This window comes from Artemia franciscana, chromosome 14 (genome assembly GCF_032884065.1).
Source record: "Artemia franciscana chromosome 14, ASM3288406v1, whole genome shotgun sequence".
In the NCBI taxonomy this organism is placed as follows: Eukaryota; Metazoa; Arthropoda; class Branchiopoda; order Anostraca; family Artemiidae; genus Artemia; species Artemia franciscana.
The window spans coordinates 3,769,969-3,797,111 of record NC_088876.1 but is presented as its reverse complement, the minus strand read 5'-3'; the positions used below and the strand labels follow the sequence as shown (position 1 = coordinate 3,797,111).

Below are 27,143 nucleotides of genomic sequence, written 5' to 3'. Positions count from 1 at the left end.
ACTATGAAAAACCATTAAAAAATATAAGAATCCCAGCAGAATATCCACATCGCTATTTGCGATATGGATAACTACCACAGTATTGCACTCGAGGTAAATGTATGTACGGCGAAAGTAGATAAAGATATACGAATTACTCCCGAAAATCACCATATACCAAAACGATAGAATACAAAATAGCAAAAACACTATTATTCATTGGCTGGTTGAGCCTAATTGAAATTTTATATTGTTCAACGCCACGTGTTGTCAAGTAAATAAGCACGGGATCTTTTCTCCTGATTTTCATGATTTGTACAGATACTCGAAAAAAATTTATTTACATACATTTTTGGCAATTATTAATTTAGAATACAGCTTTTACAAACATCCCTGAAAAAAGAGAATTATAGAACCACAAAAGAATACCCGTGTGGGTGGCTTCTCTTTAAAAAGTAGTAATGTCGTTTTCGAAGAACCATTCGGCCGTACTTTTTGAGAAGTAGTTTCGAAAATCACAAACAATTCTTTGATTTTTAGTTCAAGTTTATTGTACCTTGTTACACCTAATATACCTTATTACACCTAATAAATCTTATGCAAAAAGACCTTAAAAACATGAAAAAAGAAGATCAAAGAATCCCAGCACAATATCCGCTTTACTAATAGTGAGTGTTATCCAGTAAGAAATAATGTAAGAAAGCAAGAAAGTAAGGGAGATATTTGTTACACCCCATAAAAACAAAAACAAGTAAAACTATACAGAATTTATTCCTGCTAAGTTAGTCTTTTGACAAGTGCTGTTTCTCGTCAATAAGTATCTGTCGATAAACTAAAGATGAGTTCAATATCTTCATTAACATATCAAAAATTGTCCTGGGCAACGAAAATGGTCCTGGGCAGAAAATGGTCCTGGGTAACGAAAATGGTCCTGGGCAAACGAAAATGGTCCTGGGCAACGAAAATGGTCCTGGGCAGAAAACGACCCTGGGCAACAAAAATGGTCCTGGGTAGAAAATGGTCCTGGGCAACAAAAATGATAATTTCGGTATCAGAAGAAAATGAGAAATCTATCAATATGTGAGTAAAGTTGAAACATCAATAGAATGTTTTATTATAGGTAAATCAATTAACTAACAATTTGAAGCATAAAATCCCGAATAATTTAAACAACAGCCTTATTATCGGATAGCTTAGATTTTCAGCCATTCAATAATATATACATTTCATTTCAATGCCGGTTTGGTAACGAAATAATAGGTTGTATTCTTAAATAATTTAATTATTCAAATACTATTTTTTTTTATCTTTACATCTTAAACTTTTTTTTTACCACTTACCAATTAGTACAAGTTAATGGTAAGGTTTTGTCGTGTGCTACAGCAATAAGGAAAGTTACACTATCCATAGCTCCGTGATGGTTATATTTTTCACTCATGTTTTGCTGACTTTTCAAACACGTTCCTTATTTTCAAACTAAGCGGTCGCCTTTAAAACTAAATAACTGCTAACAGATGTATTTTCAATTAAAAACTTGAATTCTCGAGTCTTTCTTATTTTTATTTTTTAGACACATAAGGGTTGTGTAAGTTTCCACTTCACGACATTAAAGAATCAAATTAATTTGTAATACCCTCAGTACTTTAAGATTTATTTCAGACAAACGTGGCTAACCTTTCTTCGGCCTTATTGAACAGAATTTTTAGACTTATTTAAGACAAATGTTGTCCATTTTAGCCAATTTTTCCATTTTTTGAGCATTTTAAAATTATTTAAGACAAATGAGGCCTTGCCCCTTTTACGGTTTGACACATTTGTTCAGCACCAATTCGACATCATAATTTTTGACACCATATTTTCTTTACGAGCAGAATATACCATTTACAAACAGGCAGTGAAAAGAGAAAATTAGAGAATCTCAACAAAATGCCCAAACCCCCGATCGTGTCCATTTTCATGGGTATTTTAAATCATTTCGGACTCCTCAAATTAACTTCATCTACACTTGGGAGTTTAATAAAAAGGTCTTTGACCGGACTCAATTTCAAAATACGAGATCAATTTTACTTCATTTTATCCAGAGTGCGGCAATCATTTTTTCGACGAAATCGAGTCCTATTTTTTTAAAGTCAGCAACAAAAAATTGTCATACATGGTCAACAATAAAATTGATAAAAGATATAAAGGCATATGAGGGCAGAAGAAAAAGTCGTATAAAGACAGCGTTTAACAGTCACAATCTGTTAAACAATGAATTATAATAGACAAATTACTAAAGTTATTATAACTCCTAAGTTACTTTTTATAGAAATTGTTTCATTGATCAATCGTGAAACTTCTAAATTGTTCTTAATCGCAAATAAAATAAGTTTGTCAATTGTAATAATACGTTGTAAATTAGTTAGACCAAATAAAAGCATTTTCCTTCGTCATCTTCTTTTATTTTGTATTATGGAAAGGCAGTGTGGTCTGTCTTTATTTGTTTTATTGAAATTAGTTATAATTAATTTTAATAAGATTGTGAGCAGATGAATTACTTACATGTTTAAAGACGACTCATCTTAAAAGGACTAAAATTTCGTATTATATGCATGGTCCTATTCAAGAGGCTGGGGGTTTACCGGTCTTGGCTCTAGGTAATTCAATCAGTAAATTACTCAGTAGAACACTATGCAAAAGTATGGGTAGATGGCTGCAACACAGGGGTAAAACAATGCAATAGATCAAATTTTTTGCTTACATGATTATGAATGTTGAATGTCATGTTCAAGAAATTAGAATCACAAATCAGGTTAGCAGAAGTTATAATTAAAATTTATACGGTAGTTAAAATAGTAGTTAAGGTGGGTGTTTCTAATTCTAGGCCAGTTTTAAGTAAGAAAGGTCTTTGCCAGAAAGGCCTTTAATTACAATAACTGACCGATTCAGACGCAAAACGAGCAAAAATTAACATGATTAGGGCTGACAAACCCCATACCTTCTCAAGACCAGAACATAAATTGCACTTTACTGAAAACAAAATACATTTTAAATGTTTTCATTGTTTTTACTTTGATAAATAAGATTTTTTTAAGACTATGTATAAACCCGATATAATATGTATAATATCTATTAAACCGACAATCCACCGTCATCTGTTTCTTCTATAAAGTGCAAATTATGTTCTGGTCTTGAGAAGGCATTGGGTTTGTAAGCCCTACTCGTGTAAACTTTTGCTCGTTTTGAGTTTGGCTTGGTAATTTATTGTAATTTCTGTTCGTTTTGAGTTCCATTTATTTATTGATGGTGAATTGGGGTAGTGTTACGCTGTGAAGATTATTTGACTTTATTTTTGGCTTAATGGAGCTCCTTACTTTTTTTTTAAAAAAACTGGTTTTGACGAAATAGTTTTAAAAATTAATTATGTAAATAAACTGGGCATTGAACTTCCTTGTTAGGTGATAAAAACTTGTTTATCTCTGTTCTAACAATGCATAATTTTGGCAAATAAAATTTTTGACTAACTTTAGACTCCCTCGAGGATTACAAATGACGTAAAGTGGCTTGAGCTATCTAATAATGAGTTTTAAATAGGTCTTTCTACGGGCCTAGAGATTCTTATTTTGAGCTTGGTTCAATTTTTTCCGCACGTAGGACTCCATGGCATTTATAACCCGCAATCCATAATTAGAATAAGATCTTATAGTCATTGCACTAGCTAGGGATAACAATTGATGAGGGGATGTTAACCCTTCTAGTTTGAAAATGCCTTCCCCTTTGTAAAAACTACTAAATATTTGAAAATTGCTGAAAAAGTGTTTTCTTGTGTGGATCAGGATATGGGGGTATGCATTTGATTGGGATGGGGGACGGGGGGGGGGGCAGCATGTCTGACGCCGTTTGTGAGCCCGTAATTCACCGAGATTTCCTGGTACTCTCTACTAAAATTGTTATCATTGATCAATTTCAAAGTTTTGAAATTAGTTTTAATTAAATGATTAGTAAATTAAAAATTCTGAATTAGATGGAATTCATTTTAGTACCTATTAATTTCTATTAGAATTATTAGCCAATTAATTACGTACGGCTTCAAATATGGTTATATTCTTTAAAGGCTAGAATTTATTATTATAATATCTTCGAATGGGCTCGATTTGGTAGCAAGTTTTCTTCTTTTATTCTGTATCGGAATACAACGATCATCCTAAAATCAAAAGTCTACTTTCTAGAATGTGAAAAAAATTGAAGAGCATTTAAAGGGGCAAAAACTTTAAATCAAAGTTTATAATGGACGAGATAGGGTGATTGTTCGTCCTAAGTCATTTAGTTTAAGATTAAAACCAGCTTAGAATTTTTTAGACTAATAAATGTAGGAAATTTTGGATTGTCGTAGTTTAATCTGTTCGTTTATTCTATTCTAATACTTTGTTAACCAAGTTTTAACTGAAACCCTGCCCCTTTAAATGCTCTTCAATTTTTTTTTTTCACATTCTAGAAAGTAGACTCGTTTTCTTTAATATTTTTTTTCAATATTAACGTACAAAAAACCTTTAAAAACCACGTCAAAAATTTGTTTACATGTATTTTTGTTCCGTTTTACGAGTCGCACAAGCATTTCAGGGGGGGGGGGGCAAATCCCCTAGCCCTTTCCCCTCTGGATAATTAAATTAATTTTTAAGTAATTAAATAAATGCAATGAAAATATTAAATCAAATCAGATTAAATATTAAAATATTAAAGGATTTAGGAATATTAAAGGGATTATAAAATATTTAGGACGAAGAATCACCCTATCTCGTTCATTATAAACTTTTTTAGTTTGTTTGGTCAAACTATTAAGAATTGTTTGGGCGGTTTTATCATAACTTGTAGAGCTTTGATAACAGAACCGAAAAAACGAAGGAAAAGTAAAAGCCATAAGCTACTTTACCGGATGTCCGCAAAAAACCCTTTAACTTCTCTCGTTTTGTGCTGGAGATAGAGATATTCAATTTTAATAAAATTTGGATTATTAGAAACTCTAAATCTTGTCTTTACCATAAACGGAGCAGAAATTTGTATTTTAAACTTGGGGAAAGGGTATTCGGGTTCGGGAGATAAATTAAAACTTCAGTTTCAGATAAATGCATAAGTATTCTCTCAAACCAGCTAAAAAAATGCTTAAAAATCTGTTCAAAGGAATCACCAAAACTTTGTTCCAAATCAGCCAAATTTTGGGCATTGGTGCCAAAAATCAGTAGTAACTTTGGGTATCCAGCTCACCAATCAAAACAAAGTAAATTTCACTATCTTTCAATTAAAATTTTACGGTCAAACCATGAATTCTCGATAGGTTTCGATGATAGTCAATCCCCAGGGAAAATACGCTAATGGACTCTATGTATCTGAGATAGACCCTGAGACGTGATGCTGATCCAGACGCTGAGCCATTAAGGCTCGCAAAACGATTTTAAGGTATCCCATCGCCGCCCTAAATAGTTTTGATTTAAACAAGAGCTAAGAGCTCATATGGCACTTGTGACGAGGCGAGAAGAGCTAAGAGCCAAGAGATCATATGGTATGAGCTGTAACAAAATTCTATGAATCAATAGATTGATTTAAAAAGGAAAATAAGAGGCTTAATGCCGGTCAGGATTTAAAATAAGAGCTCTGAGTCACGATGTCCTTCTAAATATCAAAATTCATTAAGATCCGATCACCCCCTCGTAAGTTATAAATACCCAATTTTTTCTAATTTTTCCTCTCCCTTTAGCCCCAGATGGTCGAATCTAGGAAAAAGACTTTATCAAGTCAAATTGTTCAGCTCCCTGACACGCCTACCAATTTTAATCGTCCTAGCACGTCCAGAAGCACCAAACTCGCCAAATCACTGAACCCCTCCCCCCAACTCCCCCAAAGAGAGCGAATCCAGTACGATTCTGTCAATCACGTATCAAGGACATTTGTTTATTCTATCCACCAAGCTTCATCCCGATTCCTCCACTCCAAGTGTTTTTCCAAGATTTCCCCCTCCAACTCCCCCCAATGTTAAAAGATCTGGTTGGGATTTGAAATAAGAGCTCTGAGACATGAATTCCTTCTAAAAATCAAATTTCATTAAGATCCGATCATCTATTCGTAAGATAAAAATACCCCAATTTTCACGTTTTCCAAGAATTCCGGTTTCCCCCTCCAACTCCCCCCAATGTCACAGGATCTGGTAGGAATTTAAAATTAGAACTTTAAAGCACAAGATCCTTCTAAATATCAAATTTCATTAAGATCTGGTCACCCTTTCGTAAGTTACAAATACCTCAATTTTAAAAATTGCCCCCCCCCCATTTCCACCAAAGAGAGCAGATTCGGTCCGGTTATGTCAGTTACGTATCTTAGACAAGTTTCTTTTCTTCCCATCCAGTTTTATCCTGATCTCACCGCTTTAAGTGTTTTCTAAGATTTCCGGCCCCCCCCCCAACTGCCCCCCCACCCAATTACGCTTGATCCGGTTGAGATTTAAAATAAGAGATCTGAGTTACGAGGTACTTCTAAATATGAAGGTTCATGAAGATCCGATCACTCCTTCGTAAGTTAAAAATACGTAATTTTTTCTTATTTTTCAGAATGACCCCCCCCCCCCAATAGAGCGGATCCGTTCCAATTATATAAATATCGTATGTAAGACTTCTGCTCTTATTTTTCCCACCAAGTTTCATACTGATCCCTCCAATCTAAGCGTTTTCCATGGTTTTAGGTTCCCCCACCTCAAACTTCCCCCAATGTCACCAGATCCGGTCAGGATTTCAAATAAGAGCTTTGAGACACGATATCCTTCTAAATATCAAATTTCATTGAGATCCGATCACCCGTTCGCAAGTTAAAAATACCTCTTTTTTCTAATTTTTAAGAATTAACCCCTCCCCCAACTACCCCAAAGAGAGCGGATCCGTTCCGGTTATTACAACCATGTATCAAATTTCATTGAGATCCGATCACTCGTTCGTAAGTTAAAAATACCTCATTTTTTCTAATTTTTCAGAACTACCCCCCCCCCCCACCCAACTACCACAAAGAGAGCGGATCCGTTCCGGTTATGTCAATCATGTATCTAGGACTTGTGCTTAATATTCCCACCAAGTTTCATCCCGATCCCTCCACTCTAAGTGTTTTCCAAGTTTTAGGTTTCCCCCTCCCAAATCCCCCCAATGTCACCAGATACGGTCGGGATTTAAAGTAAGAGCTCTAAGACTCGATATCCTTCTAAACATCAAATTTCATTGAGATCCGATCACCCGTTCGTAAGTTAAAAATACCTAATTTTTTCTAATCTTTCAGAATTACCCCCCCCCCCCCCAACTACCCCAAAGAGAGCGGATCCGTTCCGATTATGTCAATCATGTATTTGGGACTTGTGCTTATTTTTGCCATCAAGTTTCATCCAGGTCCCTCCACTCTAAGTGTTTTCCAAGATTTTAGGTTTCCCCCTCCCATATCCCCCCCAAAGTCACCAGATCTGGTCGGGATTTAAAATAACAGCTCTGAGACACGATATCCTTCCAAACATCAAATTTCATTAAGATCTGATCAACAGTTCGTAAGTTAAAAATACTTCAATTTTTCTATTTTTTTCCGAATTAACCAGCCCCCCACTCCCCCCCCCCCCAGATGGTCAAATTGGAAAAACGACTATTTCTAATTTAAGCTGGTCCCGCCCCTGATATTTCTGCCAAATTTCATCGTCCTAGCTTACCTGGAAGTGCCTTAAGTAGCAAAACCGGGGCCGACAGACCGACAGACCGACAGAATTGGCGATTGCTATATGTCACTTGGTTAATACCAAGTGCCATATAAAATTCTAGTTTAGTAAGAACTAATTCTAAACGTACAGTTAAAATTACAATAAGATAGATTACTTACACCTTTAAAGACAAGTTTTTTGAGCGTAGACACATTTCTAACAATTCCTGATTCATCAAAGAAGCCCTTAAATGCTTCAAGGGAAAGTGGAACACCCCTGTCAACATTTGGCCGCAAAACCAAATCTGGCTGGATAGCAACCACTACTTCATACCTAAAATGTAAAATATATAATCAAAATTAAAAAAACAAAACAAAAAAAACAGTTTTACCCGTAAATGCTTCACTGTCTTTAAAATATCTCTGCAGCTGCTAAACCCAGACCTAAAGTACCAAGGACTTCTAAATAAAATCATTTACCCCCCCCCCAACCCCCGGTTTCATTTATATCTATCATACCTGCGAATTGCGATGTTCTAGAATTTTTGCAGGGTTATTTAAGAATTGTAAGGTTTTTGGAGCGATATAACATTTTCGACAGTGTTACCACGTTGAACTGTGAAATAAATAAGCCAAACTAGTAAGTTAATTTTAACAATGCTTTTCGTCCATAAAAATTGAAAGACTAACAAATTGTTGATGACTGCACCTTCAGAGAAAAACTAAATTTTTTAAGCCACTTTAGCTCATTAATTTATTTTATTATCATTTTTTATATATTGTTATATTTACCTATTATTATATTTTTATTTATATTATTATTATATTATAATTATATTATTGTTATATATCTACTATTATTATATATTTATCTATTATTATATTTATTTTATTATTATGTTTTAAGCCGCTTTAGCTTATTTTTAGTTAATTTTCTTTTAGCAGTCTAGTGAACACCGATGAAAGTCCTGAGCGTGAAATTGCCATGCCCATCGTGTGCACAGTAAACGCCTTTGACAAGTTAACAAATCTGCGGAGAAGTGCCAATTTCTCTTTGAAGCTTAAATTAAGGTTTATGATGCCTGTTCCGATTTCCCATGTTAAATTTCTGGAAGCTTCTATTTCTTTGTACTTCACCACAAGATTAAGATAGAGATACCATTCGATAGCGAAGACTGTGTTCTTGAAAATCTCAATCTTAGATTTTTTTTTAGTTTTCCTTATTTTTTTTTATCTTTAAAAAACCTTGTAAATACTTTTGAAAAGTAGGGTCTCATTAAAAATCTTGTATATCTTTATTTTCGATCAAAATAAAACAATTTACACACCGTTGTATTGAGAACTTCCTTATCTATTTACTTGCGTGGTTAAAATTACAATATTGCTTAAATTTGTCTTAAAAACGCAGTTTAAAGTTCTATAAAAAACAGAAAATTGAGAATATTCAATGAATCCGAGAGGGCGCACAAGTGCTGAATTTGGGTTTATCGTCAGGAGATTCAATGCAGTGGGTGGTTTTGGGGAGAGAACACATATGATTGGGTGTTACTCATCAGAGCTGTAAACTGCCTGTTGATATCTCTGGGTCGTATCTAAATCTAATATTGTAAAGAAGTTTCTTTACATTGTATCTAATATTGTTCTATGAGAAGATAATGGGTAATAAGAAAGCAGCAGCGTTAAATAAAAGGAGAAAGTTGGGACAGTTCCGAAGGCAAGTTAATTTCCTCCTCTATTGTTTTATAATTATGTACGTAGTATAATTTTATTATTCAGTCTATCCCGTTAAAGGTAAATTCAATGTTAATAATAATTCCTTGCTGTTCATGCTAAAGATTTTTAGAAAAAGCTTCTTATTCGAATAAACATCCCTTATGTTCCAGGATTCGTTCTTTAGAATAGGAACAAAAAGTTGAACTTAGCGTAAAGAGCAAGCCTAAGATAAGGATTTTATTAAGCACCAACTTTTGTTTATCTTATATTTTTATGTTGCTCCTTATTTTCAGTTTAAAAAACTACTTTTTTTAATTAATTTCTTGTCATTTTTCCAAATATTGTTAAGAAATTTGCCACCTCTTTTTCAAGGGGCTTCCTTGGAGCACCCCCCCCTCGTATTAAAACCCCTATTAGAGAAAGTTCCTACTGTATAAAATTCTCCCCTGTAAATTTTAATAACTATTCTTTTTTGCTACATTCGAGCATTTTGCACAAGAAAATCTTTTTATGTCACAGACTTGTGTATTTCCATAGAATAAGGCTACTTTCTTAAACGGTTAGAAAAGTTTTGCATAGAACAGTGTTATTCATACGAGAGGATACTCTAATGTACTTACTCTATTGATCATGTGCGTGATTAGTTCGAAAAACTGCTGAGCAATGCCAATGGCAGGCCTAATAAATTATTTTAGATCAATTTAGACGAATTGATAGTTCTTTCAGGCAATTAAATAAAAAAAAAGTTTTTCCAACTGAAAGTAAGGAGCGACATTAAAACTTAAAAAGAACAGAAATTATTCCGTATATGAAAGGGGCTGTTCCCTCCTCAGCGCCCCACTCTTTACGCTAAAGTTTTTTACTGTTTTAAAAAGTAGAGTTGCGAGAAAGAGAACTTGAAAAAAAACTTAAGCGTAAAGAGCTAGGTGTTGTGGAGGGAACAGCCCCTTTCATATACGGAATAATTTCTGTTCTTTTTAAGTTTTAATGTCGCTCCTTACTTTCAGTTGGAAAAACTTTTTTTTTTATTTAATTGCCTGAAGAGGGGAAAACCCCTTTCATTCACGGAATAGTTTCTGTTCGTTTTAAGTTTTCTTAAAACTTAACCTTACTTGCAGTTAAAAAAAAATGTTTGTTAATTTAATTCGGAATGTTTTTGCATTAATACATGTTTTGACATGGATACTTTTAAAAAAAGGGGTGGGGGCGGCCTAGTTTCCCTCCAATTGTGGTTACTTAAAAATACAACTAGAACTGTTTTTTTTCGAACGTTTTTATTAGTAATAATATACGCAACTTGCGAATTAACTAAATTAACGAACTTCTATTTTGGTATATTTTTATTACGTATATGAGGAGGCTCGCCCAATCTTCAATACCTTTGTCTTAACGCTAAAGCTCGAATTTCATCCCAATTCTTGAATAATAACCCCTGAATCACAAAGACCTCGATATAAATAGTAGAAATTACTAAAAATACGTTAAAGAGCAAGTTATTGTGGAGGAGACGAACCCCCTTATATACATAATATTTTCTGTTCGTTTTAAGTTTTAATGCTGCTCCTTAATTCCAGCCGAAAACATTTTTTTTTATCTATTTTTACCTTATTTTTTTAATAATGCTAGAAAATCCTGCCACCCCTCTCTCTTAATGGAAATTTTATTCCCTCATGATACATTCTTCCTTGGAAAGATCCGACCCACCCCAACCCCACTGTGAAAAATTCCCCTGAAAAGACGGCTGTACCCTTTGCAATAACAATTACTATATGTAAACAATCGTCAAAGTTTGTAACTTGCAGCCTCTCCCCCCTGGGCCTGTGGGGGATTGAGTCGTTCCCAAAGACATAGTTATTAGGTTTTTGAATATGCTTAACAAAATGGCTATCTCAAAATTTTGACCCGTTGACTTTGTGAAACCAATGAGCGGGGAAGGGGGTCTAGGGGCCCTCCGATTTTTTCGGTCACTTAAAAAGGGCACTAGAAATTTTTATTTTCTTTAGAATGAGCCCTCTTGCAATATTCTAGGCCTATTTGGTCGATACGATCACCCCTGGAAAAACAAAAATAAACATGCACCCGTGATCTGTCTTCTGGCAAAAAATACGAAATTCCACATTTTTGTATATGTGAGCTTGTAACTTCTACAACAGGGTTGTCTGATATGCTGAATCTCATGGTGTGATTTTCGTTAAGATTCTATGATTCTACTTTTTAGGGAGTTTTGTCAGGCTCGGTAACTTTTGATGAGTATAACTAAACTTGATGAAACTTATATATTTGAAATCAGATTCTTTTGATGTAACTATTGGTATCGAAATTCCGTTTCGGTTTTAAGGTTTTAAATTCCGGCTTTAAGGAGTTTCGGTTACCATTGAGCCGGGTCGCTCCTTACTACAGTTTGTTACCACGAACTGTTTGATACTCATTTTGTTTTACAGATATAATAAAAGGGACAATATTCCCAAAACTGACATTTCAGTAAAAAGAGGACTATATGGTCAATTAGACAGCGATGGTCAGCAAAAACTAGATCAGATTATAGCCGTGCAACAAGAAGCATCTTTTCATGGTTTAAAGGTCATTGAAGGGCCAGGAAAACTTAGTGAAGATGAAGGATTTAAAGAACTACTTAATGAAAATTACATTGTCAACGTTTTTCATTTTGCTAATTTGTATTTAATTTGTGACCGTTTAGATTGTACTTATCACAAGAAATTATAAATTTCTATGAAATTATTTTAGAGGTAAATAAAAACCAGAAAACAATAATTCTTATAGAAATAAAACATATGCTCTTTTTTTAACCCTGATGTTGTGTTAATTGTATCTCGAGTATTAGGTACAGGTAATTTCTGGGGATTCTTCTTATTTGTTTATTTTGGTATTCATATATAATTATAACCAGAAGAGTTTTATGTCTGCACGCTACTCTAACTCTAGTTAATTCTCCGGACTCTGTTTAACCCGGTTACATAAGAATGATATTAATCACTTCCCAATTTATGTTTGTGTATTCATTTGAAAAAAAATTACGTATGGTAATTTCACATTTGTGCTATAAGGGTTTAAATTTTTCTCGCGGTAAAGTTAATTGAGAAATGTTATTAATTAGTAGAATTCAGATAAGATGCTAGCAATAATTTGGTTAGTTTGATTATTGAGTCTATGTAGGTTGTCCATTTTACTTCTATTTTTACGCATCTGAAATGATAATTTTACACATTTGTTTGATCATTATCAAAGTTGTAATCAAATGTCATTCAGAAGAGTCCATCTAAGCCCCAAGTTATGCCTATTTCTGTTGACGCGGTGTGGAATACAATTTTGCAACTGAAATCGAAGCCTATTGATTTAAATGGGATTAGTAAGATCCCGTGTTTTTTTCTAAGTGATAGTTTTTATTTATTTTCATCTCTTTCTTTTTGTAATTCATTACTCCATTTTTTTTTCTTGCTATTTATAATGGGTTAAAAATAAATTATTATTAAGCGCCCTCCAATTTTTTTGGTCAATTAAAAGGAGTACTAGGGTTTTTAATTTTTGTTCAAATGAACCCTATTTGATTTTTCTGGACCATTGGTCCTATGCGATCAACCCTGGGAAAAAAAATATATAAAATAAACACGCATCCGTGATCTTTCTTGTGGCAAAAAAAATCCATATTTCAGCAGATGGAAGCTTGAAATCAATGCAGTATCAGATTCTGGTTTTCTGATACGCTGAATCTGATGTTGTGAATTTCAATAAGACTTCTTGATTTTTCAGTGTTTCCCCTTTTTCAGGAATCAATTGAATTTTCTCAGGCTAATAACTTTTGATGAGTATCAATAAATCGTATTTATTTGAAATCAGCATAAGTCGACTTTTTAATGTATCTATTAATATCAAAATGTCATTTTAGTTTTGATTACTATTTAGCCGAGCACCTCCTTACTTACAGTTCGTTATCATGAACTCTAACCGTTTTCCAACAGCGCATATCTCCACCTAGTGTTTTAATGGTCAATAATTGAAAAAAACGATAAGACAATCTTTTTGCTCTTTGTTTGAATTATAAACTCGCCATGGATCTAAAATTCTCTATTAGCTCTCTTTTATTTATTTATTACAACCATTGAATGTTTATGAGCTGCTGTTTATAATTATTTGTGGCATAAGGTGATAGAGTTTCTATGGGTATCAGTGAATTATATTTGCTTGTTTTTTTTTAATATTTTCTCCTTATTCTATGATTCGACACAGGAAGTACAATATACACTTTTTGCTTCCAATTTGCTATTTAATACTACTGCTACTAATAACACACTGCAGCACCAAGCCACCCGAGGCCAACACAGCTACGCGTGCTCCTCCTCCAATCTAATCTATTTAAAGCCTCGGTCTTTACACCCTCCCAGGAAGTTCCCATTTCCTTTAAATCTTTATTTATGACATCCTCTCAACCCAGACAAGGACGACCTGCTTTCTGTGTAGCCCCACACGATTGACCAAAAAGGGAAATCTTAGGTAATCTGCCATCCTTCATCCGTAGAACGTGGCCTAGCCATCTCAATCTTTCTTTCATTATAGCCCTAGAAAGTGGGATTGAACTAGATTTTTCGTACAACCTACTGTTTGAAATACAGTCAGTCAGCCGGGTACCCAGAAAAATCCGTAGGCAATTTCTCTGGAGAATATCTAGTAAATTTTCATCTGCTTTTCGGAGCGCCCATGCTTCAGAGCCATATTTACAACTGTCATCACTGTAGCTTCCAATATTCTAATCTTGGTTTGCAGATTTATCTTTTTATTCTTCCAAACTTTTTTTTTAACTGTGAAAAAACACTCGAGCCTTAGCTATTGTACTTTTAACATCTTCACTGCTCCCCCTGCTATTTAATAGACATGAAAAATATTCCATGAGAGGGAGCAGGAATATTATACACTTTATATAAATTTCAGAAGAAAATTTGTATCTTTTTAACTTGTCTCCCAATAGTCATCGGTTCCAATTCTAACAGCCTTTTGATGTTTGTCTTATCAAAAGCCGTCGGGAAACGAACGTTTTCAACAATATCTATCCTTCCCTCTCTTTCTCTTATTGAATTATTATAATTTTTTACTTAATTCTTATTAGTGTTTTACGAGTATTCATATTCTTTCCCCTTTTCAGGACGTAAAGCCTTTATGGATTAGTGAATTATGTTGTGTTGATGATATTTGTAATTTTTTACTGGAAAATATATCTAATATTATTCTAAAATTTGAGAAATAGAAATAGAATCTTTTTTGGTTACTTTCCATTGGCCATTTAGTAAGCAAGAAAAGTCTGCCTATGAATACTGGAAGGGGGAGGGGAGTATTGGAACATATGTAAATTTCCGAGAAGAAATTGTAAGTTTAAGAGAGAAAAAAATCTCTTGCGGTTATTTATCTAAAGACCACTGACAACAATGAAAAAAAGTAACTTAAGTTTTTTTGTAGATTCTTTTTAGCATAAATTATAATCACATTAACCCGTCGGGTTCTTTTCCCGTCGGTAAAAATATAAAATTCACTTGTTATGTCTTTAGCTAAGCTTTAGCTACGAATGAATTTCATTGGTTGATTTAGACCCGCCTTACATTTTAACTTTGACCAATAAGGAAAATGGGGTGAAATTTTAAAAAGTTTGATCAGCACTTCCTAGCGGAATTTATTAGTCTTGTGCAAGAGGAATTAAATACCTTAAGGCTCTTCGATAGTAATGTCCTGTCAGTACTAATGTAAGGTTCTGAAAGCTGGGCGCTGACAAAATGGCTAGAGAAAAGAATCCAAAGTTTTCAAAATAACTATCTCCGACAAATTCTCGGAATCAACTGGACGGACAAAATTACTATCTCATTCATTAGTGAAAAGACTAAGACAAAATTACTATCTCATTCATCCTGATTACTCTCTATGGCCTCAAAACTCAGGGCCTTTCCCCCTCTTTTCTTGCTAATTTTTGCCTTGCAACTTCTCACTTTTTTCTTTTTTCTAGCAAAGAAAAAATTCTCACTTTTTTCTAACATCTTCTCACTTTTTTCTAGCAAAGCAAGGGCCGTCTCATTAGTAGGCATATTCGATATCCACAAAAAACAATCATCAGGACAGAAGTCATGTAAATTAGAGATTACTTCTAACTACATATTTAGTTATATAAATTAGGTGGCAGTATATATAACAAAAACCACAAAATCAGACATCGTTCCTAGCCATGTAATTAGCAAAGCAAGAGCCGTCTCATTAGTAGACATATTCCATATTCACAAAAGATAATCATCAGAACTGAAGTCATGTTAATTTGAGATTAATTGTAACTATAGAATTAGTCATGTAAATTAGGTGCCAGTATATATAGCAAATACCACAAAAATCAGACATCGTTCCTAGTCATGTAATTAGCAAAGCAAAAGCCGTCTCATTAGTAGGCATATTCCATATCCACAAAAGACAATCATCAGGACTAAAGTCATGTACATTAAGGATTGCTTGTAACTATATAACTTACTTGTAATGTTCCTTGTCAAGTAATTAGCCATGCGAAAACCCTGCAATTAGTGAGCAGATTTCCCATCCAAAAAGGACCATCACCTAGACTAAAGCCATAGAAATTAGAAATCTTCCTCAGCGAAATGGTGTGTTATGTAGACCAGCGACAAAAAAAAGCAAAATTTAGTAAAAACCTTAGGTTTGCGTGAAAACGCATAAGTATTTAAATAAGCAAATATTTTACATAAGTTTAATTTGAATTATAGAGTAAAGAAAATCATTTTCCAGTTTAAATATCTTAGATATTTTAGAGAAAGTAGCACGGTTGTGTGGGAGAATAGCATGTTCGGAGGATTAGGAAGATAAATCTGCGAAAAAAAAATTAAAATGTTGAGAGCTACAGTGATGATAGGGTCAAGTAGGGTTCAGAAACGTGGGCATTCCAAAATAGGGAGGAAGATTATATGTTTTCCTGATGAATTGTCTGTGGATTGTTATGGGTACATGTTGAACTAACCGTGTTTCAAGAGAGAGCTGTACGAAAAACGTGGTTGTATCCCCCTTTCTAGGGCTATAATAAGAAAACGGTGGAAATGGTTAGGACAAGTTTTGCGGATGAAGAACGAGATATTGCCAAAGACTGTCCTTTTTGGTCCACCATCCATGGCCAAACTAGAAGCAAGTCGTCCCAGAATTGAATGGGAGGAAGTGTAAGGAAACATCTAAGGGGACTTGGAACTTCTTGGTAGGGTGTAAAGAGGGAAGCTTTGAACAGATTTGGATGAAAAAGCAGCTTGCGTTTCTGCGTTGGCCTCTAAAGGCTTGGTACTGCAGTAAGTTGTCGTTAACAGTGGTAGCATTAGTAAAAGTAGGAGAGGCAAGTACAAATTGACTCGAAAACCAAATTTTAAAAATACCCAAAAAGTTCATTGAGCGGCTCTATGGCTTCTATCATTATCCAAAAAATATCGAAAAGGGTCAACGGCTTCTCTTATTATCGCTGATATGTACAAAGCAGTGCGAAGAATGCATAACTGCATACAGGATAATGTGAAAAACATCAACAAAAAAAAACCTTTCGTATGGCAAGAAAAATTTTTTAACAGACTTTTGATTCTCTTCAACCCATCCAAACCAGCAATTTAAAAAAATATATTAAAAAGGCGAATTTAAGTAAAAACAACAAATCTTGTGCTACTTAAAAAAAAGGTGGGAATGGAATGTTAAAAAAAGAAACGAGAAAAAAGGGAAGGAAAAATCTTAAAAAAAGACATGAACTGAAAAGAGAATTGAAATATAAAATTAAACACCACGAGTCAAATCACCACGTTGTAAAAGTTGGGTGATTCAATTTCAATAGATGATATTAAAAGGTATATGATTTTATTAAATAAATCTGAGGTCTGAAGCACAAAGGTGTATTTTAAAACCACAAATTTCAAGCTTTCGCTGAACCTTGAAAGAAACATAGAAAATGGGAGGAAAGGGAAGATTGCAAAGGTTACAGCACGTATATATATATATATATATATATATATATATATATATATATATATATATATATATATATATATATATATATATATATATATATATATATATATATATATATATATATATATATATATATATATATATATATATATATAAGAGAGGACAATAACAGGTTGTCTTCAATAAAATTCACCACATAAATTTTTGTTCCTCAATTGTTTGCACCTCTAAACCGAGTAAAAAGTCAATTATTTGTCAATTACTTTCAGAGAAAAATCTACTGGGTTTCATAATAAATAAAAAAATTCTAGTATAGACATATTTTTAAGGAAGAAACTGGAGTAAGGAAAATGTTAGGACATGGGTTAAACATGAAAGAAGAAAAGAAGAGGGGTTACGAAAATAAGAATAAAAATGTCCAACTCTAAAACTAAGTTCTAAAGGAACACAGCAAAACCTCCTCATCTCCCTCAAAGAAAAAAAAGAATGGGACTGAATCCTCCTGCCGTTAGACAAAACAAGGTGGACTTGGCAAAACTATAGCTCTAGTAGCCATTTACGAAAAAGGAAACCCACCTTTAATCAAACTATCTATCTTCAGGTGTATAAAAAAGGACAAAGTGCGATACAATCACATTTTCCATACAGCTTACTGTTGGATACGGCTAGTCAGAGGGGAATTCAAAACTATCCTCAGACAATACCTAAGAAAAACATCCAATAAATCCTCCTCCGTCTTTTGAAGTGACCACGTTTCTGAACCATATTTGATCACTGTCATCATTTGAGCTCCCAATATTCCGATTTTGGTTCGTAGACTTATCTTCTAACCATCCTATTTTCTCACTTGACTGTATTTTCCCTAAATATCTAGGATAGTTAATCTTGAAAGCAAGTTTAGACTCTATAATTCAAATTATGCTTATATAAGAACTTGTTTGATTTTTACGCTGGGTTCGCACCGATAAATTTTCACGCAAAGCTAACGTTCTCAGTTCTTTACAAGATTTTGCTTCTTTTTTCGCTGTTGCTTCCCGTTGCTCTGCAAAACGAAGCTTCACTGGGGAAGATCTCCTATTTATATGGCTTGAAGATCTCCTTCAGGGATCGGGAATCTCCTCACTAATTACAGGGTTTGGCATTTTGCAAAACTTGACTAGGAATGATACCTAATTTACGTGCCATTTGCTATTTTTAATGGCTCTTAATTTACATCACTAAATACATGGCTTCAAACAGTCCCTAATTTAAATGTTTTTACCCAGACGATCGTCTTTTATGGATGTGGATACTAATAAAACAGCTTTTGGGAGGATTTCTATGGCTAGGAACGATTTCTAATTTACATGACAGGAAATACTGCTGGAAATAAAGATAGATTATATATCAATTTTTACCTCCAATACCTACCACTTTAGAACTAATTTTGTATTTACCTGAAGGCTCAGAGAGAGTTAAGACGATTTGGCATTTAAACGCACCCTTTGCCCTCCTCCCAACTTTAAAAACGATCAGAGAACTCTACTGTAGATGTTTCAAGCTTTCATCAACAAAAGTTTGAAATTTTGTAATTTGTTTTTACCCAAAAAAGACCACGAATGTGTGTTGTTTTTTTCCCCCAGGGATGGTCGTATCAAACGATTAATGCTAGAAAATCGGAAGAGGGAACGATCGAGCAAAAATTTTAAGTTCTAGTGCCCTTTTAAGTGACCAAACGACTGGAAAGCAGCTAGCCATCTATCTCTCGTCCCCTTTTCCCCAAAGACATTGAAATTGATTGAAAGTTTAGGATAGCCACTTGGTTCAGCATAATTGAAAGGAAGGGTCCAATAAATATATCTCTAAGGGCACCATGACCCCATACAACCCCTAGGAAAAGGGCTTAAATTTACAATTCACCCATTGTTTAAATCCAATTTTTGTTAAATAGATGATTTTTTATAGGTATAGGAAATTTTATATATAATAGGAAACATGATTTTCTTTTCTTCAGTTTTTATTCAGTTTTTGCTTGAACTTTTGTTTGCTTATTTGAAACAAAGAAGTTCTGTCCATTTTAAATTTGCCGTGTTTTAACTTGCAGATCGCCTTCATGTCGTTCATTTTATGTGTTGTTGGCTTTTCCCGTACTGTTAGTTTTTTTTTACTTCTTCCCATTTGACTTTTAATTCTTTTTACCTTCCACTTTCTGTTTCGTCTTTTTATTTTTATTTGATTTATTTCCTTTGTATTATAAAATCTTTTGAAGTGTTAGATTCCATAGATGCATTTTCCAATTTTTATCCGTTTGTTTCGTTCTTATTTTTACTAAACAGAAATGTGAAAATGTTTCCTTGAGACTTTCCCAGGGCAAAATTCTTTTCCTTCATAAGGACACTTTTACGTGGGGAAGTTCTCCGTAGGGAGGGGAGGGGAGGGGGAATTCTCCATGGTGATGAAAAACGTAAATTTGATGAAAAAACATATAGCACCAGACAGCCTAAAAAAATCTAGCCTTCCCGTGAAGGCGTCGTCAAAGTCAAATAAATAGTTAGAATTTTCATTTTTAAGGTTCACCATTGCAACACAACGCTAGGGAGAGGTCACATGCCTCAGAGGTTGCATTTAAATGCCAAAACATCAGAACTCCCGCTGAGTCTTCATAAAAATACAAAATTAGTTCTAAGGATGGAAGGGATGGAGGTAGAACCTGCGGTATAATCCATCTTGACTTAGGGGAATATTTTTAGTCAAAGCCATTATTATGAATGTAGAGTAACAGTAAACCCCCTCCCCCCTAAGAAAACAGATTTATTCCGTATAGGAGGATGGCTGCCCTCCCCCCTCATCTCTAACTTCCTCCTCGGAGTCGTAGCAATTTAGGAGAAAACTCATTCGATCAAAAACTGATAGTTCTAGTCTTTTTGTTTAAAGTCAAAAGTGATTGAAGACCAGCCAACCCCTGTACTAAGGCCACTTTTGATATCTGGTCCTTTCGTTGCCCCTTAGTACGTCTGATCAACATTTTCAGGACCTATTTTGTGCTTTCTCTGACGCTACTCAATTTGCACGTGGGGAAATTTTCCATGGGGGATTATCTGGAGGGAATTTTCCTCTTGAGAGGATTATCCAGGAGGAATTTTCCTCGAGGAGAGAGAAACTCCCCCGGGATAAATGCCGTCCCCCGGTACCTTGGTACTTTAAGTTTACCCACATGTTTCTAGAGAAGAAGACCCCTTCGCATACCCAGGTAAAATAGAATACCCATATAAAAACGAAAACAAAATTGCGTATTTAATAGGGCATGTACATGCAAGGAAACTTTCATTTATTTGAAACAACGGAGAACTCAACGGACTTAAAATCTCTGATTTGGTTAGACAGCACACCGAATATTTGGCATTATATTGACCCTTTTCTTTCACTGGACAGGGCAACGCAAAATGACGTTTCCGGAGCATAATTTGAGTTCCTATCAAAAGCTTTAAAGATATTATAGAATTATATTATAGAATTATAAAGATATATTATAGAATTCATATTATAATATTATGACAGAATCATAGTATTATGATTCCCTGCAGCACCAAGTCGTTTCCATTTTAAATAAAACAATAGAAAGCTCATTGCAGCAACAAGCCCTTTATATTGTTAGTACTTGCCCATCTTAATCATTTACAGCCCTATTTCCAAGTTGCCCCCAATACTTTACAAAATACTACAACAGACAGATTGTTGCAGAACCAAACCCTTTATATTCCTCATTCCCACCGATCTTGTCTATTTGCAGCCCCTTCTCCCCTGTTGTTTTCATACTTCCCTATCCCTAGCATCCATCCCTCTTTTTCACACAGATCCCTTTTATCCCTGCTGTCCCCTGCACCTTGTGAGACAAAACAACAGAAAGAACACTGTAGCACCAAGCCCTCTATACGCTTAGCACTCACCCATCTTCTCCGTTTGCAGCACCTTCCTCTCTGTTGTCATCATACTTATAACCTGACTTGGACTTGAAATCAAAACTCTGAATCAGTTCTGCCAATTCATCATCATGTCTCTGCTGATACTGAATATCATCTTCATCATGGACTAAAAAATTTATATTATTATTATTATTCTATAATAATATACAGAAATAAATTTTATTTTATTGCTGTAAAAACCACCCATTTAGGGGCACGTATTAGAGAACGATGTGGCTTCTATGTTTTTTTGTTTTTTTTCATCGACCACTCTAAATAGAATAATTTGTCTAAGAGACTTAGGTTAGGGCTCATTCTATTATAAACTGGAAGTTCTAGTACCCTTTTAATGACTGAAAAGTGATCTATAAAAAAAAACATAACAATACCTCTTTCTAGCCAGAAATTACGCACCAAACGAATTTACGGAATCTATAATTGGGTTTTCTCGAAGGAGAGTAGGCGTGGTTAATTCAAGAAAGGCGTGGCCTTTCTTGGCGAAGTAATCATGCTTAATTCTGCTTTAAAGGAATCAAAAGCTTGAATATATTGGAAAATTACCCGTGGCGACATATTATATACAGGAAATTTGTTGGGCATCAAGGGCCAAAATTATAATAAGATATAAGAAAGCATAAACGCAGTAAAATAAAAATATTTAAGCTACAAATATGCAAAAAACATCAAAAAATTACCAATCTTGAAGTTGCTTGCTACCAGAAAAAAACAGACTGTTGTAATTTTACCAGTGTTTTTTGTCTTTTTAAATCATCCTCAGTGTTATCATGGTAACGAACTGTAACGAAGTATCATGTTACCATGAATTATCATGGTAACGAATTGTTCATGGTAACCAACTGTAAGAAAGAAGTTATTCGGTCCAATAGTAATTGAAATTCTAAAAAAGGAATATTGATAAAAATTAATAAATCCCAATACTTGGCTTTTTATCTTGGTGTCAAACATATAAAATTCATCGAGATGTATTTTACCAACCAAAGGCTACGAGCCTGAGAAAAGTTACTTGATTATCGAAAAAAAAGGGGGGAAACCTTTTAAAAAAGTCAAGCGATCTTAATGAAAATCACACTCAGATTCAGCATATTTAAGAGCATATCTATTCAGCAAGTCTAAAAAAATGAGGAATTTTATATTTTCCGCCAGAAGAACGATCCCCCAATTCCACCACTGAAAAATCCCCCAGAGAAAATTTGTCTCCCGAAAAATGTCTCTTTACTTCCCAATAACAAATGCTATATTAAAGCAATAGGCAATATGCTTATCTTTTTCGAGTTAAACGAAAAAAAAAAAATAGTTTTTTAACTGAAAGTAGGGAACGACGCTAAAACTTAGAACGAACAGAGAACTATTCCGTATATGAAAGGTGCTGTTCCCTCCTCAACGCCTCGCTCTTTATACTGAAGTTTGACTATACATCGCAACTCTACTTCTTTAGACAATAAAAACATTAGGGTAAAGAGTGACGCGTTAGCGAGGGGACGACCCCTTTTCATAAACCGAATAATTTATTTTCGTTTTAAGTTTTAATGTTTCTCCTTAATTTCAGCTAAAAAAAACTTTTTTAAAAAATCTAATTCCTGAACGTTTTTCAACTAATACAGGTTCGAATTTTTCTCACCGTACAAGAAAAAAAAATGGAAATTAATTTTTGAAAATTTCATTCCTTATATGAAGGGTTGCCCCCTTCTCATTACCTTACTCTTTACGTTAAAGCTGTTAGCACTTATAGAACTTAAAATTACTTGCGGATGATTCAGCCTGAAAAATTGTCATTGGCATTCTTTCCCTTGAGTAAAACTTTAATCTCTAATCAGTTTTTCGATCACTCCAGAAATGCCCCCTTCCGTGGAAATTATTTCCCAGAAATCAAAACCCGCGGAAAATAGCCCCCGGTTAATTTTGCCGGAACATCTCCACATGAAAAATTGGCAGAAACCGTAATGCTTCCGGGTAGGCACTGATGTTTTGAATAATTTACTATTTATCGTATTTATAATATTCAGTGCTACTACTACTACTACTACTACTACTAACAACTCACCGCAGACAGCACCAAACCACCTGAGACTAACACAGCTACGCACGCTCCTCCTACATCCCAATCTATTCAAAGCTTCCCTCTGTACACCCTCCCAGGAAGCTCCAATTTCCCTTAAACTTTCTCTATGACATCTGACCACCCTAAGCGCAGACGGCCTGCTTTCCGTTTAGCCCTGGATGGTTGACCAAAACACCTTGACTGTGAACGAACCCCCTGAGCCTTCGCTATTCTATTTTCAACATCTTCACTGCTCCAACCATCTTTACAATTAATTCTACGAAGGTGAGTGAATCTGTCCGTCTGATTAATCTTTTCGTTAACCAATGTAATTTTTTCATCTTCACTTATTCCTCGCCTTAGTGATTTAGTCTTCTTAACATTAATTTTCAAACCTATTCTAGCACTCTGAACTCGCAAAACCTCTAAAAGTTGATTTATTTTGCTCAAATTTTGATCTAGGATGCTTAAATCATCAGCATAATCTAAGTCCAGGATATTTTTTTTCTCCCCATTTGATTCCATGGTCTCCCATCGTCTTTTCTGTGTTTCTTAAGACAAATCCATCAAACCGATAAATATATAGGGGGATAACATACAAGGATAAAATCTTTACTAAAGCTCAGAACATTTGCTCATAATCTATAAGACTGAGGACTAAAGGTGTTTGGTAACTCGGGCACTTCTCAATTATTAACCTAAGAGTGAAAATTCGGACGTCACACCCTCTAGCTTTTCTAAAACCGCACTGTCCTTCTCTTAAAACTTTCTATACAGCATCTCTCAGTCTAAAAGGTATCTTATTACTAAGTAATTTGCTACCTAAGGAAACCAGACTACTGCCTCAATAGTTAACATACTCACTCTTATCACCTTCCTTATACAGTGCTAGTGCTAAAATAGCTAGGTACTTCCCCTTTTTCAAAAATCATATTCGTAATCTTTTGTAAGTTATTTCTAACTTCAGAGCCGCCATATTTAGGAAACTCATTTACCACACTATCAGCACCTGCAGCCTTATTATTTTTTAATCCTCTTAGTACTGCCGCTAATCCTTCCTCACAAAACAAATATTCCTTCACATCCAAGGTATCACAAACTTTTTAATTTTCTTCAATATCTTTTCTTGCAACTCTATCTCGGTTTAGCACATTCTCAAAATATTCTGCCCCTCTCTATTTGATTCTTTTCTTATTACTAATTATGGCTCCTTTCTTATCTTTAACTGGGACAGGTCCAGATTGAATACTCTCTCTCAATTTATTTACACGCCAGTACAATATTTTACTAATATGTCGTATAGCTGATTCTTCCAGACCCTCGGAAATTTCATCCATGGCCTCTACTTCACACCACTTTAGTTCATATTTTAATGCTTTCTACACTTTCTTTACATTCGTTTTGTTTTCATATGGTCTATCATACAGATAATTCTTCTACAAGCCTCTTCTCCTCACTATTAAACATAAAGCTTTTTGACTAATATTCCTAGCTGCAGTCCTAGCTTTCTTCCCTAAGACATTATCAGCAAATTTATAAATTGTTTTCCTAAAATAATTGCACCCACCTTCCACATTGTCAAATTTTAAAATCTCCAGTTTAGTATTCGACTGTTCCTGAAAATTTTCTCTCAAATTCTCATTTAGAAGTCTACTAACATTATAAGTTCCCGAGAGGTAGTTATTCTTTCGAAATTTCAACTATATGCCCTAGTATCTTGTATTAATCCTGCCAGTCTTCGGTTTACAATAACATAATTAATAAAGTTTGCTGTCTTACCATCATGTGAATACCATGTTAACTTCTGGGTCATTTTACAACCAAACACCGTATTTGTTACAACTAGATTACTATACCTAAAAAATTGCAACAGTGTAGCCATTGCTGTTTTCTTTTAAAGGTAAGGTAAAGAATGCGGCATTGGAAACCGGCGGTGCAAGAATACAGTCCCTACCGACATTGCTGATCTGTTTCTTGGCCCTTCAGCCAAAAAGTGCAATGTGGGGGGTTGGGGGCCAGCCATCCTTTGCTTTCGCACAACCTTCCTGTTTACCTTCCCTAGATTTCTCCAGGTACCCTTTTAAGGCTGGGTCGACTCTGGCTGAGCTTAGAGAGTCAAGCCACTGATTCCCGTCCCAAACCAAATAATTGGGCACATTAGGATTTGAACCCTCGCCCTCTCAGACAAAGGATCCTCAATCCAGCGCACTAATCCCCTTGGCTAGGACGGCCTTCCTACACCAAATTTACCTAGGCTAGGATACCATCTACCCCTATTTCTATCGTCCTGTGCGTTAAAATCTCTTAATAAAGACACCACATTTCTATCTGGGGCCGGTCTATTTGCTTCTGTAATTGCAAATAAAATTCATCTGAATCACGAGGATCTCCGTCAGTCGGCTCTACAGGGGCAAATACTACTATAACTGATAGCCTGAACTTTTTAGTCATAAAATGAGCAATTAGAATTCATATTATTAAATACCTTCCCAGACTAAACAAGAATTAGCAGCTTCCTCATTCATTATGAGTCCTACTCCCTGTCTATATAACCCAAATTCCTGCCTGAGTAAACAAACTCTATATTCCCTAATGTTATGTTTCCTGCCCCTGGGATATGAGATTCTGAATATCCTAACAAGTCCAGTTCGAATCGTCTCAATTCGTCAGTCAAAATGTCGATACGATGGTTATTTTTTAACGTCAAAACATTCCAAGTTCCAATTTTAATGTCTTTTAAATAATTTAAATTATTTCGGCCTCAGGAAAAGCAATGGTTCCAGATTCCAATGCAGAACGGGGACCGACACATCTTCTCAAGTCTACACCGAAGCGCTTCAGCCGGCTTAGAACCGGACAGCAAGAAGTCCCTGAGACCTCCAGTATGAAGGGAGGCTTTGCGCAATCCTGGGCCTTTTCTTTGTCACAACATGGTTTTCAGCACGAATTATCCCTTAATCAGAATCATATGTTAATGATGTGTTGTTTATTTCAATACAGTCAGCCTTTTATAAATTAAATAGAAAAAACAATTTTTCAACGAAAAGTAAGGACCTACATTAAAACTTTAAATAAACAAGATTTTTCAATAGATGAGGGGGCTTCCCCCTCTTAAGCCCTTCTCTCATTATGCTAAAGTTTGACTTTTTTCCCAATTCTTTAAGAAAGACTTCATAAATATTGGACCCGTTTAATTAGAATAAGAAGATTTGACAAAACAATAGAGACATTACTTTAATGAGCAAGAGATTTGGGAGGGTGCAGTCCCACTCATATAAGGACAATTTTTTTTCTTTTTCAATCTTGTTCTGTTCTTGAAGTTGAAAAAGTTTATTTTTAAAAATTTTATTTCTGATTGTTAATCATATTATGCCGGAAAACCCGGCTCCCTAAAGTTGGTTTCTGGCACCATCTTCTTTCCCCACTTTGCACCCACCAACACTATTTCATAACAGGCGATTGGAAATAAAAAAGAAACAACTTATTATTCTTATTAAAGGGCCGTTGTGTTTCAGGAGTCGTTCTTAAGGAATTAGGGCAAAAAGTCAATACTTTAGCGTAAAGAGCAAGGTCTCAGGGAGGGGGCAAGCCCTTTCATATACGCAATAATTTATGTAAGTTTAAGTTTTGATTTTGCTCCTTACTTTCAGTTGAAGAATTTTTTTTATTATTTCTGATCGCCTTTAAATAGCACCAGGAAATCCAGATTTCGCCAAAATAAAAAATTCCTTAAATTTCCTTTACCCTCGGAAAAATTCCACCATGGAAAG

At 34.7% G+C, this 27,143-nt stretch overlaps 1 protein-coding gene across 2 annotated transcripts in view; it reads right to left on the bottom strand.

Moving 5' to 3' along the window:
• LOC136035193 (TBC1 domain family member 15-like) overlaps nucleotides 1-27,143 on the bottom strand; it is a 104,089-nt gene that overhangs the window by 22,980 nt on the left and 53,966 nt on the right. For both annotated transcript variants that reach the window (XM_065716777.1, XM_065716778.1), the window contains exons 7-8: nucleotides 21,300-21,441; nucleotides 7,852-8,005 (exon numbers count right to left, since the gene is read on the bottom strand). In XM_065716777.1, the coding sequence (XP_065572849.1) occupies nucleotides 7,852-8,005; nucleotides 21,300-21,441 (296 nt within the window). The remainder of the gene's footprint in view (nucleotides 1-7,851; nucleotides 8,006-21,299; nucleotides 21,442-27,143) is intronic.